This window comes from Harpia harpyja, chromosome W (genome assembly GCF_026419915.1).
Source record: "Harpia harpyja isolate bHarHar1 chromosome W, bHarHar1 primary haplotype, whole genome shotgun sequence".
Lineage (NCBI taxonomy): Eukaryota > Metazoa > Chordata > Aves > Accipitriformes > Accipitridae > Harpia > Harpia harpyja.
In genome coordinates, this window is record NC_068968.1 from 4,641,165 (window position 1) to 4,655,750 (window position 14,586).

A 14,586-nucleotide genomic window follows, 5' to 3' on the forward strand; every position below is an offset into this window, starting at 1 on the left:
CAGGAAGAAATTATAGGGAACTAAAAAGATTAGCCTGCTGGTCTGTAAAACAATTCAATTTAACATCATTAATGATATCAGAACTTCTTAACGATGTTGATAGTATCGGGCATGCTGTTTTGCAAAATCGAGCGGCTATAGATTTCTTACTTTTAGCGCAAGGACATGGGTGTGAAGAGTTTGAAGGAATGTGTTGCATGAACCTGTCGGGCCATTCTATAAGCATTCACAAACAGTTAAATCAGTTACGGGAGAACCTAAACAAGATTAGATATTATACTGACCCGTTTAGTGAATGGTTAAAATCATTGGGATTTGGACCTTGGATACAGCAAATATTAAAGTGGTTGATTTCTTTGGTGGCTCCTATATTTATAATCTTGGTTATTATCCCATGTATGATTCAATGTTCGCGGATGATGGTGACTAGATCTGTTAATGCTCTTTTTAAAGAAAAAGGGGGAGATGTAGGAGTCAATTATATGGAACTTAGTGACTGGGTCTGAAAGTAGAGTACACGAGAGCATTCCAGACGTCTTTAGAAGGCCTTGAACAGGGTAAACAAGAAGACAAAAAAAGAAAGTTACCAATTAGAAGAACACAGGTGCACATTCCACGATAAAGGGAACTTAGCACAAACAACCTCAATTCGGCAGTTTATCTTGACCAATTCGATTGAGACAAGTTTCGCATGTTTTGATTGATATAACCAATTATGCCTTCTGTTTATGCGCGTGTACAGAGTTAGTATAACCAATTATGTTTTATGTTTATGCGCGTGGACACTGTATGCTTGCACGCAGCAACCAATCAGAGCTTTTGAGGAACTTAGAGAATTGTATAAGAATGATCTGCTATGCTCAATAAACCGGCGACTTTGATCATCATATTGGTGTGCTGTCGTCCGTCCCCGCGTGGAATTTCTCTACACTGTGGTATTTCTTGGCTATAGTTGAAATGGTCCAATTAATGTTTTTATGGAGCAATTGAGAACTCTGACTAAATACTTACTTGTTCCTTGCAGTTGGCAAACATGAGTTAACTGGGCATAAAGTTGCAGTGAAGATCCTGAATCGACAGAAGATTCGCAGCCTTGATGTTGTAGGAAAAATCCGCAGGGAGATTCAGAATCTCAAACTCTTCAGACATCCTCATATAATTAAGCTGTAAGTTTTGCTTGCTATAATAAAATCTAAGCAGTAATCTCTTGCTCTCACTGATCTGAAACATGTTTAAAGGGCAATGTTATTAGCAGTATATTGTTAGGAAAGTAACCAGTTTCCAAGTATGTAACCATTTTCAGTGTACTCCATAATGCATTTTCACAAAACTGATCTCTGCAGGGCAGAGAGCTTCCATTAGATCTTTACTTGCAAATTCTTTGGGCAGATATATAAAGGTAGTGGCATGGTGGATACCTATAGTAACATCCATCTCAGTTTTTTAGCTGCTGCTTCCATATTCTTTTTTCTGGTTATATTTGATCTTTGTTTCTGTTTAGAAACTGAGTTAAGAACAAGATTGTAAAGGGCATTCCTATAGTAAGTTTATTGTGTTTTCTTTACTCAAAATATTTTTTTAGGGATGTGTTGGTCAGTGACCTATGTTTTCCCTATGTAGATGGTGCTTTGCAAGGTTTTTCTGAAAGATGTGCAGTCTGTTAAATGTGATCTGATATTTCAGAGTTCTTCAATATAGCTGCTACCACTTGTCTAAATAAATGTGATATTTACAGTGTGCCTATTTACATCTGTTTGATCAATAGTTCATCAGCAGAGTTCAGAGTACAATTAAATATGTCCCAGAGTAGACCCCTTATATCTGGTCTGAGGAAATAAATTATAAACGCTGTTGACTTTTTTACTTTTCCTATAAAGTGAACCTGCACATCTAGCAGGGCACATCTAGAATGTGGGTGACTCTTGTTGTTAATTGTGGCGTTGGAGTTTAGGTTTTTTTTATTGGCAGAGTCTTTTCTTAAGACCACAGTGCCACTGACAGTTGCCATCCCTATACATTCCTTTCATTTGGCAACAGCACTTATACTGGAGCTAAATCAGATTGCGTCAGATCATCACACTAACTTCTTCAGTGGGTCAGTTTTCAGAAGGCTATTGAGCTGATTTGTCTGGCTGAAGAACTGCTAGTGCTGCCAGTTAGAATTCATGAACGAGTCCAAAGCATGTGCCTGTAGCCAAAACAAAATAGGAAGTGTCAGTGTACCAACTGAGATATGGGGGTGGAACAGGAATGTGTACTTCTGGTGCTGCTAAACTTTTAAGTCAGCTTAACAGGTTTCAGGTGACAATTTCTTGGGGAATTATGGGGAGAATTTTCTCTCCTGCATGTGGAGAGAAGGGACAAGATGTAGGAGATGATAGAAAAATTGATGGATCCCCAACTTTTCAGTTGGTCAGCCTGGATTTCCGAAGCAGAAGGGTTATTAGCCTGTGTGTAAATAGCATTTGAGCTATAATTGATACTGTTGTGTAGATAGACTTGCTGGTAACTTAGGATCATGCTGCTTGTGTTATTAGCTGGATTGAGGAACTGCTAGATAGCAGCTCAAGATATTTGCGATAAAGGTAAACATTACTTCAGCTGAATATTACAAATTAGACGTTGTCTAATTTGGAACATTGCTGTGCTTTATTAAAAATTTCATACAATGCTTTAGCAGTATATATAGTTGCAAGCCTGCCTCAATAAGACTTTCTTTCTATACCATGCTTTAAATAAAAACCTTTGGAGCATTTCCTCTTGTGGTTTTTGACCTCTAGCAATAGAATGCATCTTGTTTTCCTATATAAAATTGCCTCTCTGTGCATTCTGGTCATCTATGCTGTGTGGTTTGATAACCTTACTTATAAGTATGTAACTATTCTACAACCTTCTTTTCCATAACTAGAAAAATGAACTGACTATAGAGAAGCATGGCTGAGTCTTCCAAGAGGCTGAAAACATGTGAGGTGCAGAATGGCTCATTCTTTTCAGTGATGTTGAGAGGTTTATCTCCTGGCATTGTTCACTATCTCACTATCCAGAGGATGGAAAAATCACTGTGAAGATCTAAGCTATAAACTGTTGCTCATGTTTGCCTGAAGCATGGAGCTCATTGATTTCATAACTATGGGAAAGGTCATTAACAGTAATGCTGTTAGAAATGAGGTTGGACCGTAACTTTTGGATTAAAATACTATTTCTGTAGAGTGTCTTAGCCATGGCTTCAGAATGTTCATGTTTAAGTACATGACATACTTTCAACCAAGGTATTTGAGAGAAAATGAGTAAAGGTAAAGCATCTTGGACTATAAGATGTTAGGTAAAGTTAACTTTGAAGATCTCATGTTGATAACTACCTCAGAATAGTATTCAGGTTATTGGACTGTTACACTATAATACTAAGCTGTTAAAATACACACACGCATGTATATGTGCACACATACGTTCACTGGATAGTCTGAACTCATTGCTGTCTATGCAGTTCAAGAAGAACTTGTCTCAGTAAGCTGAAGTGTCTGTTTTTCCCCATTGTCTTAGAATCAGCATTTTGAAGAACACTTCAGTTCTGTAGTATATGGATGAATTCAATTTTTTTTTTTTTTTTACAATTGGGATATTTGTATGCTTAAGTGTAGTACCTTGAAACATTCATTTTCATCCAATCGCTACCTCCTGTCTTCTCAATATAGAATCTGAATTTTGACTGAAGGTTTATCAGTGTGCATTTTCTTGTTACACTAAAAATCGATCACTTCTGACTGCTGTAAGGGGAAAAAAAAATTAAACAACATTTAGATAAGGATACATAGAAAACATCAATCTCTTAAGTAGGGAGTTTGGCCATAACCTAGTTATTTCAAAACCTCAAAGCTTTTTTCAAACTTAAAGTATAATGATAAAAATATAATAACCAGGGTGTCAATACTCTTAAATACTAATGACAAATGTAGGTCTCTCTGTAAAAGATAATTGCGCTCAATCATCATGAATATTTTTTCAAGTCTTGAAGTACACTTTCTTTGTATTTATGGCAAGGCAGGGTTTTTTGCCTGTTAAGGTTGAAAGAAAGGTGTATGCTTTTGAGGCACTAGCAAAGTCCTTTTGAATTCCTTCCTCACTGCACTAAGATGTCTGTGAGGCAGCACTGTAAATGGCTTCATAGAAATCATTTGGACTAAGAATAGTCCTCTGAAAGTATGAAGACTGATTTTCCTGGTGGGAAATACAAATTCCCTGCTAGTCTTGGCAATGATGGCATCACACAGTGAAAGGAGAGGAAATAGCTTCTGAAAAATATCATTCCAGTAGCTGTAAATTGGCTGATAATTTTTTTTTTAAAGTATACTTTTATCTGACTCTTTGTACGAATTTGGTTTTAACTAAATGTAACTAGCTTCTTTTACTGACTAACAGATACCTTCTCTTATCAGGTACCAGGTCATCAGTACACCAACTGACATTTTCATGGTGATGGAATATGTTTCAGGAGGAGAACTGTTTGATTATATCTGTAAAAATGGAAGGGTAAGAAGTAGTCCAACTCTACAAATCAATGACTTGCATTCTGTTATTGCTTTTGCAACATTCCTGTTAAATGAAGGTTTGTTTTTTATGTATTCAGCATTTATTTTGCGGTTAGCAATTAAAATATACTTTATGACTACATCTTGTTTTGAAACTAAAAATGGTTATGTGTTAACCCATTTCAGATCTTTATGTATGACTTTGTAGCATTTTTCCACTCTACTGAAGAATAAATGATACTGATATGTTAATTTACAATTACTGTGTACAAACTGGATGGATATGTATCCAGTTGGAGTAGCTGAAAACTATTTCTTCAGTATAACCTATTATTGGAAAGCTATCATCGTGCCCTTGTTATCCTCTCCTACTAATAGAATGGTTTCTGTGAAAGTCCTAAAGTCACTTTTGACAAACCATCTAGATAGCCAGGATAATTTTAGCTAGTTGTTAGACTGAGCAAACTTTGACATGGATTAGGGTGTGTTTATAGGAAATGCCCAGCTAAGTCTGCTGTTTGGGGCTAGCTGCTAATAGGAGCATAAGTAGCATCTAAAATTTATCACTTCTGTACTGAGTGTCAGCAGCTTTTGTCAACTTGAATCTTACACTGTGCTTAAATATCAAAGTTCATTGATATTCTAATTAGACAAAGTTAATGTTTGGGTGCTAATATTTCTAATTACTGAGTATATAACATCTGCCTAACCAATTTCAAAAGCGTGATTGAGAAGTTTCACTGACTCTTGAGTTGGTGGATATTGTTTTGATTTAGTCATTTTAGAGCTGTGGTACAAACAAAATGATGTAAGTTATGAAGCTTTCTGCTACAAGTTCTGATCATCTGCTGTATAAAGTATCAAAACTATGAGTGATAACTTTAGGTCATGGGGAAAATTTCCTTTAATTCATATAGAGGAAAACAAAGTTACCTTCCACTGTCTCAAAATTGTTTAAAACCTTTGTTTGTCTTAGCTTGATGAGAAGGAAAGTAGATGTCTGTTCCAGCAAATCCTTTCTGGTGTGGATTACTGTCACAGGCATATGGTAGTACATAGAGATCTGAAGCCTGAAAATGTGCTGCTTGATGCACACATGAATGCCAAGATAGCTGACTTTGGTAAGCATTGCTATTTTATATCTGATCACGTTTCTGGTGTTATTTAGATCCTGTTAATTACTATGGGAAATATTTAATAAAATGCGTATATTTGAATATCCTGGTGGTAGGACATAATACAAGAAAACCTGATTAGTATGAATGTAAAACAAAATGTGTGCATGTGTGTAGAATTTTTCCTCTAAAGCTTTTTCTTCAAGTCAGGTATTTTCTGTGACTGGGTGAAATTGTGAACTGCCTTGTTTGGTCTTGCTTAATGTTTTCTCTGAAATGCTAAATAGACTTAGTTCCCCACCTTGCCGCTTCAAAATTGACTCTCTTATTGCCTGTTTCTCCATCTATAAAATGCAGGTGCTTAGCTCTCTTGGAAGTATAGTGCAAGGACAGTTCATCATATTTAAGAACCACATTGCTCTATTAAAATACACTACTCCTACGACTACTCTAAATTCACTTTAAAAACTCTAAATGTGATTGAAAAAATGTAATTAAAAGCACTTAATTGTGACAAGCTTATTAAGAACTTAATAAAAGCTTTTGTATATTAGAGTATGAAAGCTAACCAAGCTGTGTTCTTTCCTATTCCCCCCCCCATAAAGGGGCATAATTCCTTCTCTGCAACCAAGTTCTCTGGCCTGTAGTAGTCTTGATTATGCAGCCTCCACTGAGGAAACCAGAAGATATTTTCCACAGCTATTCTAGAAGTGGTAATTCTTTACTGGTCATAGGGTATGCTGAGGGCTGGTGAATGAAGATGGCCTAGTTCTAAAGTACATTTTAATCACTAACAGTATCTAAAAATCAAGCTATACTAAACTGCAGTGATTCAGGAACCAGTTAAAGCAGTGTGTCTAAATTGTGGTGAAGCTGTGTATGCTCCTCAGTTCCCTTACTCTGTATAACCTCTTACAGAATTTTAGGCAATTCTGTGGTAGCATTTTCTACTTTGGCATTTAGAAGCAAATGTGGTTTTTAAGACACTTTCTTGTTACGCTGCTCTCTCCCTTAGAGCAACTTTGTTCTCTATCATGCCTGTGTAATCTAAAATGGACTGGTTTTTGTCTTGGAATGAATATGTTTTCAAACATTCCTAGGTTGTGTGCAATAATGGATTGATGTTACTCAAATTTCTGGTAAACCAAATGCAGGATCATGTGGCATTCTCATATAAAAATTTCAATAATTCCAAACAATGTTGCTTCCTTATTGAGATAAATTAGTTAACTTTCTAATTTGACTTACTAGTGATTTGTTCTAGGTGGTATATGCAGTGTGAAATCATTTTGCTCTCTGAATCTTTAGTAGTTACTCTCATACACTTTCAGGTCTATCAAATATGATGTCAGATGGAGAATTTTTAAGAACAAGCTGTGGTTCCCCTAACTATGCTGCACCGGAAGTAATTTCAGGAAGGTAGTTTATTTTCTATTGGATGCATGTGTGCATGTGCTTCAGTCATTTTGCTGCTTAATTCTAAAGGCTACAAAACTAGTGCAATTGACAAGCTTGATGCTGAGAAACTGTGGGCTGAACTCTTAATTGCCTTGATAATTTTTCATAAGTATTTAAGGCTTCAATGAACTAGCTTTGAATAGTTCCTGTAATGTGGAGGTGATGTCTAATGTCCCAAATCCAGTGTGTACAGTGTGCTTGAATTGGTTTAAAAATCTCACAGCTAAGATCTTGGAAGTAGAGGTACAGATAGAAATACGGGGAAAGTTTACTGTGAAGTTGAGCAGCAGTGAAATATCTGCTGCAGAATAGATATTCAGTCTGAAGGTAACTTTCCTTTTTTTTTTTTTTTTTTTTCCACTTGGTGATTGTCAAATCTGCTGCTTTCAGCTACCCACCCTAATATCTCTTGCTGATTGGAGGCCAAATGTATGTTTTATTCAGGCAGTAGTATAGAAGATGTGACAAGTTCTGCTATATGGACTCAAACTTCTCAGCCTCCAAGATTTGGAGGCTAGATGACTGCATAGATTCCACTCAAACAGTGATAACCATGTATAACATGGGCTTTCTTGGTAGTAGGTGCAAGTTTCTTTCAGTTTACCATTGTCTTAAACTGTATCTGTGGATTATTTTTATACAATGGAGAGGAAAACTAAGTACTTGTGCCCTAGCTTTTGTTACATATTTGAAGGGGAAGGACACTAGAGTTCAAGGGAGGCATAGCACTGAAATGGTATAGTAATTGCAGATTAGTTGTCCCAATTTCACACACTCTTAATTAATGTGATACATTGTAAGACAGTAGAAAAAATTCTATTTAAATGTACTAAGCACAAATCACTAATAGTTAACTTTTTCCCAGATTATATGCAGGTCCAGAAGTAGATATTTGGAGCAGTGGGGTTATTCTCTATGCTTTGTTATGTGGAACACTTCCATTTGATGATGATCACGTGCCAACCCTTTTTAAGAAGATATGTGATGGTATCTTTTATACTCCTCAGTACCTGAATCCATCTGTAATTAGTCTTCTGAAACACATGCTGCAAGTAGATCCAATGAAGAGAGCAACAATCAGAAGCATTAGGTAAAACATTAACTGATTTCTGATCACAGGATGCTGGAATGGTAATCTCAGTGAAAATATGCAGAACAAAGAAATCATTCATATAGCTTGTCCCTGTTTTATAGTCTGAGATGAAAAATTCAACTTCTGGTTGTTTGTCTTTAGCTCTGGCTCTGATCTCAAGTGGCCAGTGAAGTATCTATTGGAGGTCGCAGTAAAACAAATATATATGTTATATATAGAAATTCTGAGAAACTCCGGATTTAAGACTGCTAAAGCAAACCTGTTTACCTGCAGAATGCTTTGCAAAAATTTCACTGTATTGACTTCTCTGGGCAAGAAAATTCCTTGCTGTTAAGAACTGCTATTCTGTACTGTAAATGTCTGAGGGGAAGTTATGACTCTCTAACCTGATAACTACTGTTTTTATTCATATTTCTGCAGACTCTAAAAAATCAGTTAAGGCTGAATATTCCATGTATAAGATGGCACTTTCTATTCTAGCTTCAAAACTGTGGCATGAACCTGTGTATGAGTGACAATTACTACATAGAATACTGATAAGTTAAAGCTTGTAGCTACAGATAGCCATCATGGGCTCCAGATTTCAAGATAGGATTCTGGAGAGGGTGACTGCTTTGACAAGTGCACAATGGGTAGAATAAAAAAAAAAAAAAGGTAGCTGATAAAGCTGTCTTTCATGCAGTAGCTTAGTTAGGTTTTCCTGTTTCCTTTGTAAGAAGCTCTAAGGAAAGAGCTCTGAAATACTACCTTAGTGAAAATGCTTCCTCTTTTAGGGTTGGAAGTTAGGAAGTTGGCAATGTTCATGTTCTTTCAGTAGAACAAAATGTAGTACACACATCCCTTGCTACTTTATTACAATGGGAAGTACTTCTTTGCAGAAATCAAAGCACTGTGAGAACTAAACATTGTAAAACTTAAGCTAAGTTCCTATTGACGTGCGGAAACAGACTCCACAATCAGTGAGATTGTAAAGTAGGTATGTTCATTCAGTGCTGGGCAGCACAGGGGGTAGTCCCACCAAAGTCGTGCGCGCCTGAATGGGCAGTTCGCTTCAAGTTTATACAGTCAAGTGTTACATATACATAGAGTTTCGCAATACGCCTATACATAGGCATGACCTATTCCCGCTTCATATTAAAATTAGTTCCAAGAAGTCATTTTCCTAAGTTCTTCCCAACTGCGCCTGCGCAGTGCCTCCTTGTGGTGGTTGTCGGGGGTCATGAAGATGAAGGCTGTATGTCTTCTTCAGGTGAACTCTTAACCTTCTGTCCCTGCGCAGACTCAGTCGCTCCTTGGCGTTTATCCAAATCACAAGGCCGGTCTTGGCTGGTTCTTGGGGTCGACTTCTGCTTCTTATCAGGGACTATCTCTTGCCCCAGCCAGCCTCAACAATGCAGACGTTAAACATCACCTCTCATCCCCTTGGGCCATGTCTACCTCTATTGAAATTTCTTTAACTTCATTACAAGATAGATAATTATTAAACAGTTCCTATCTACATCCATATATCTACTATATCTACTAAGGTTCCTTTGGCTCCCTGTCTCAGTCCCCCCTTTTCTAGAAAATAGTAAATTCTTTTACTATATCCAACTCTAGTACTTCTAATACATTGTTTCCCTATCTAGCATTCTCTCAAAATATTTGTTGGACTCCAGCTTCCGTCATAATTGATTCTTCTTCCATTCACTGTAAGAGTCTCCTGTACTCTTACAGCACCAAAAGCCACATTGAACCACTATGCAAAGGACCACAGACAAGAGAATGATGATTATTACAGTGACAAACAATTGCTTATTGCAGTAAAGGAGGTGAGTAGTACTTGGAATGGTCCTTCCCACTGTGGCTCCAGGGTTTTTCCTGTAAGAGACTTTACATATACATAATCTCCTGGTTGTATATTATGTACAGGCCCATCCAAACCTCTCTCTCAAGTCCCAGCCACATGCTTCCTGATTTTATTGAGCTGCTTACTCAATGCTACCATGTAAGAGGTCACAATTTCGTCCCCAGCTTGCACAGTCACCCCTTTCTGTATTTCATAGGGTCGTCCATACAACATTTCAAAGGGGCTCAGTCCTTCCCTCGCCCTTGGTCTTGTTTGTATATGCAAAAGGGCTAAAGGGAGAGACTGAGGCCATGTCAGATTTGCTTCTTGTCCCAATTTCACAATTTGCTGTTTGATTAAGTGGTTCATTTTTTCCACTTGACCACTCGACTGGGGGTGATATGGAGTATGAAGCTGCCAATCTATACCCAAATGGCGGCTAATTTGTTGTACTATTTTTGAGACAAAATGTGGTCCTCTGTCAGAGGACATAGTTGCTGGAACCCCGAAACATGGTATTATCTCTTGCACTGGTATTTTAGTTACCTCCCGGGCTTTAGCCGTTCTTGTTGGGAATGCTTCTGGCCAACCTGAAAAGGTATCAGTTAATACTAGTAAATATCGATACCCCCCTTTTCTTGGAAGTTCTGTGAAATCAATTTGCCATTGTTGTCCAGGCCCATTGCCTTTTCCAATCTGACCCATTTCTAGTTTGGGGGTATTCTTAGGATTAGTCTGAAGGCAAAGATCACATTGTTGAGTCACTTGTCTCACCGTGGTATATAAATTTCTAGCCACAATTTCCCTTATCAAATGTTTATACAGTCTCTGTCTCCCAATGTCTTTTCCTATGCTCCTCCCGTATCAAATGCCACAGTAAGCAAGAGGGAACGATTAGTTTTCCCTGTGGGGTATGAGCCCACCCCTCTTCATTATATGACCCTTCTAAATCTGTGATGAGCTTCTGATCTTCCCTGGTGTATTCTGGCTTACCTTTTAGGGAGATTTGTCTATCAGGAATTAAAGCCTCTTCTATTTTTACCTTTGTTTTGGCCACTTGTTTTGCCTCTCTGTCCGCCAGCTCATTCCCTCTTTCCAAATCTGAGCTCACTTTCTGGTGTGCCTTAATATGCATAATTGCTACTTTCTCAGGGAGCTGGACAGCTTCCAGTAACTTCAGAATTTCTTCTGTGTTTGATATTTTTCCCTTGAGAACTCAATAGTCCTCTCTCCTTCCAAATTGCTCCGTGTGCGTGTACAACTCCAAAGGCATATTTTGAGTCTGTATAAATGTTCACAACTTTGCCCTGGGCCAATTCCAGGGCGCGGGTTAGAGCAATTATTTCTGCCTTCTGTGCGGAGGTGTTCATGGGCAAAGCCCCTGATTCTATTACCTCTTGGCTGGTGGTGATGGCGTATCCCGCATGTCGATTACCATTTAGGACATAACTGCTTCCGTCTGTGAACCAAGTTTCCCCGTTTTCCATGGGGCTGTCTTTCAGGTCTGGGCAACTGGCGTATGTTGCTTCGATGGTTTCCAAACAGTCATGATGTACCGGTTCTCCTGTGTTCCCGCTGAGAAAAGAAGCTGGGTTGACAATGTTAGTGACTACAATCTCCACATCATCCTGCTCTACCAATATAGCTTGATATCTCAGGAATCTTTGTGGAGAGAGCCAATGCCCACCCTTTGCTTCCAGTACTGCTGATACTGTATGAGACACCAAAACAGTCATTTTCTGGCCCAGAGTAAACTTTCGGGCTTCCTGTATGTTCAGTATCACAGCTGCAACCGCCCGCAGGCATCCAGGCCAACCTTTTGCAGTCGTGTCTAACTGCTTAGAAAGGTAGGCAACTGCCCGTCGATATGGACCCAGGTTTTGTGCTAATATTCCCAGGGCAATGCCCTGCTTCTCGTGGGAGTAAAGAAGAAACGGCTTACTCGCATCTGGGAGTCCTAAGGCCGGGGCCGACATCAAAGCCTTTTTCAGTAGCTCAAAGGCTCGTTCGGTCTCCTTGTTCCACTCAAGGTGTTTCTGCTCAGTGGCTGTCAATGCATACAGTGGTTTAACAAGCAATCCATAATTATAGATCCACAATCGGCACCACCCCGTCATTCCCAGAAAAGTCCGTAACTCTTTTACTGTCTGAGGTCTCCGAGTTTGGCATATTGCCTCTTTACGGGCCTGTCCCAAAGTTCTTTGTCCCGCACTAATTTCATAGCCCAAATAATTCACTTTGCGTTGCATTACCTGTGCCGCCTTCTTGGATACCCGGTACCCTTGAAGTCCCAGGAAATTCAGCAGACTCACTGTCCATATTATACAATCTTCCTCTGTCTTGGTGGCGATCAGGATATCATCCACATACTGCAACAGCTTCCCTTCCTCAGACGGGGCTTCCCAGGATTCTAAGTCTTTCGCAAGCTGATTGCCGAAAATGGTAGGACTATTCTTAAATCCTTGTGGCAACACCGTCCAAGTGAGCTGGGTCTTTCGACCACTCTTGGGGTTTTCCCATTCAAATGCAAATAGTTTTTGGCTGGCCTCATGGAGAGGGAGGCAAAAGAAAGCATCCTTCAAATCTAAAACAGTAAACCAAGTCAATTCAGGTGTTAATACGGTCAACAGGGTATATGGGTTCGCCACTACTGGGTAAAGATCTTTAGTTATCTTATTCACCGCCCGTAAGTCTTGGACCACCCGATATGACCCATCGGGCTTCCGAACAGGTAATATAGGGGTATTGAATTCAGACTCACACTCTTTTAATAATCCCAACTGCAAAAATTTTTCTATCACCGGCCGGATTCCTTCTCTGTCTTCCTTCTTTAGGGGATATTGTTTAATTCTTACTGGCTTTTGGCCTTCCTTGATCCTAACTTCAACAGGTGGAGCACTTTTCGCTCTTCCAGGTGCATCGGTAGCCCATACCCCCAGGTACACTTGGTTTAAGATGTCCTCGTTAATGCTTCCTTCTAGGGGGAGACTGGTTAAGGTTAGGCTCAATATTTGAATATATTGCTGATCTTTTACCTCCAGAGTAATTTCTCCCTTTTCGAATACAATTTTTGCTCCCAATTGTTCCAACAAATCCCTTCCCAAAAGTGCCTTTGGGGAGTTGGGCATATATAAAAATTTATGAATGCCCCACTGTTTTCCTAATTTATATTCTAAAGGTTTACAAAAATACACCTATTCACTTTGGCCAGTCGCTCCCTTCACCATGACATAATCATCTCCCAGGGGCATCAAAGCTTGATTCAGAACCGAGTATGTTGCCCCTGTATCTACCAAAAATTCTACCTCTTGTTGTGTTTTCCCTAGCTTAATTATAACCAGTGGATCCGCTAGGGTAGATTCCCCAGGTTCCCGTCAATCTCCCTTCACATGGGCTACCGTTCTTCCTGTTTGAGCCCTCTGATCCTCCTTCTTGTTCCTTGGGCATTCCTTTTTCCAATGACCGAATTTCTTACACAAAGCACATTGATCCTTGCCCAGTCGGGGCGAGTCTCGTCTAGGCCCTCTTCCTCTTTCTTCCTGGATAACAGCCATTAATTTCCTTTGCCCCTACCTATATCCTTCTTCTCTGTTACTAAATAGTCTCCATGCTTCAACCAACAATATTTCTAAATTCTTACCCTCCGTAGGGCGCAATTTCTTAAGTTTGCGCATTATGTCTCCTGTAGATTGACCCAAAAACAGGGAGACCAATTGTTGTACTCCTACCTCTGACCCAGGATCCAGCGGTGTGCTGCGGCGCATTACATCCCTCAATCGATCCAGGAATTCAGATGGAGACTCGGAAGGACTCTGTTTGACTGCATATAAAGCTGACCAATTAATAGTTTTGGGGATTGCCCTCTCCATTCCTTTTGTAATCCACTCCTGATACTCCTGCAATCTTTCCATATGTGCAGATCTATTAACATCCCACTTTGGGTCTTGGAGAGGGAAATATTCCTTAATGTCCCCTCCTGTAATCTTATAATGATCTTCAGCTAGGTTCCCTGCTGTTTTTAAAATCAGCTGTTTCTCTGTCTCAGTCATATATTCCAATAATAGCTGTATATCCTTCCAATCAGGGTTATGCTGTTTTACAATAAATTGGAAATGCTTAGTTACACCTATCGGATCTCTCCTATAATCTTTTGCAACCTTTTTCCATTCCCCTAGGTCAGCAGTAGAAAAGGGTACTTTGATTAACATCGTCCCACCATCCGGCCCCACCGCCTCTCGGAGAGGTGCTTGTAAAGCTGTTGAGGAGTTTTCTTTCTAGTACGGGAAGATACAGGGCTGTCCGGGGGGGTCGGAGTTCTATCCGAGTCTGCATCCTGTTCCTGTGGTCGAGGGGGAGGCTTAAACAAATCAGATCTTGTTCTGGTGCCTGATGAATTTTATTTGCCTTAGTACATCTTTGTCCAATACTACATGCCTAACACCACCACCTCAGTTTACCTCTAAGCTCCTTGTTGTTTTCTCACTCAACTGCGAGCACCATGGGGTCCTGTGGGGGTACCATTCCACAGTCCCTTTGCCACTCCGGATGATTTTGGAGGGTGAAAAA

General features: G+C 39.4%; 1 protein-coding gene across 1 annotated transcript in view; it reads left to right on the forward strand.

Annotated features, from left to right (window-relative positions):
• Window positions 1-999: 999 nt before the first annotated feature.
• Window positions 1,000-14,586, forward strand: part of LOC128136034 (5'-AMP-activated protein kinase catalytic subunit alpha-1-like) — a gene marked incomplete at its 5' end in the record, with an annotated part of 38,613 nt that continues 25,026 nt past the window's right edge. Inside the window, 5 exons of the mRNA XM_052775126.1 lie at window positions 1,000-1,166; window positions 4,434-4,527; window positions 5,503-5,647; window positions 6,973-7,060; window positions 7,965-8,189. Of these exons, the coding sequence (XP_052631086.1) occupies window positions 1,000-1,166; window positions 4,434-4,527; window positions 5,503-5,647; window positions 6,973-7,060; window positions 7,965-8,189 (719 nt within the window). The remainder of the gene's footprint in view (window positions 1,167-4,433; window positions 4,528-5,502; window positions 5,648-6,972; window positions 7,061-7,964; window positions 8,190-14,586) is intronic.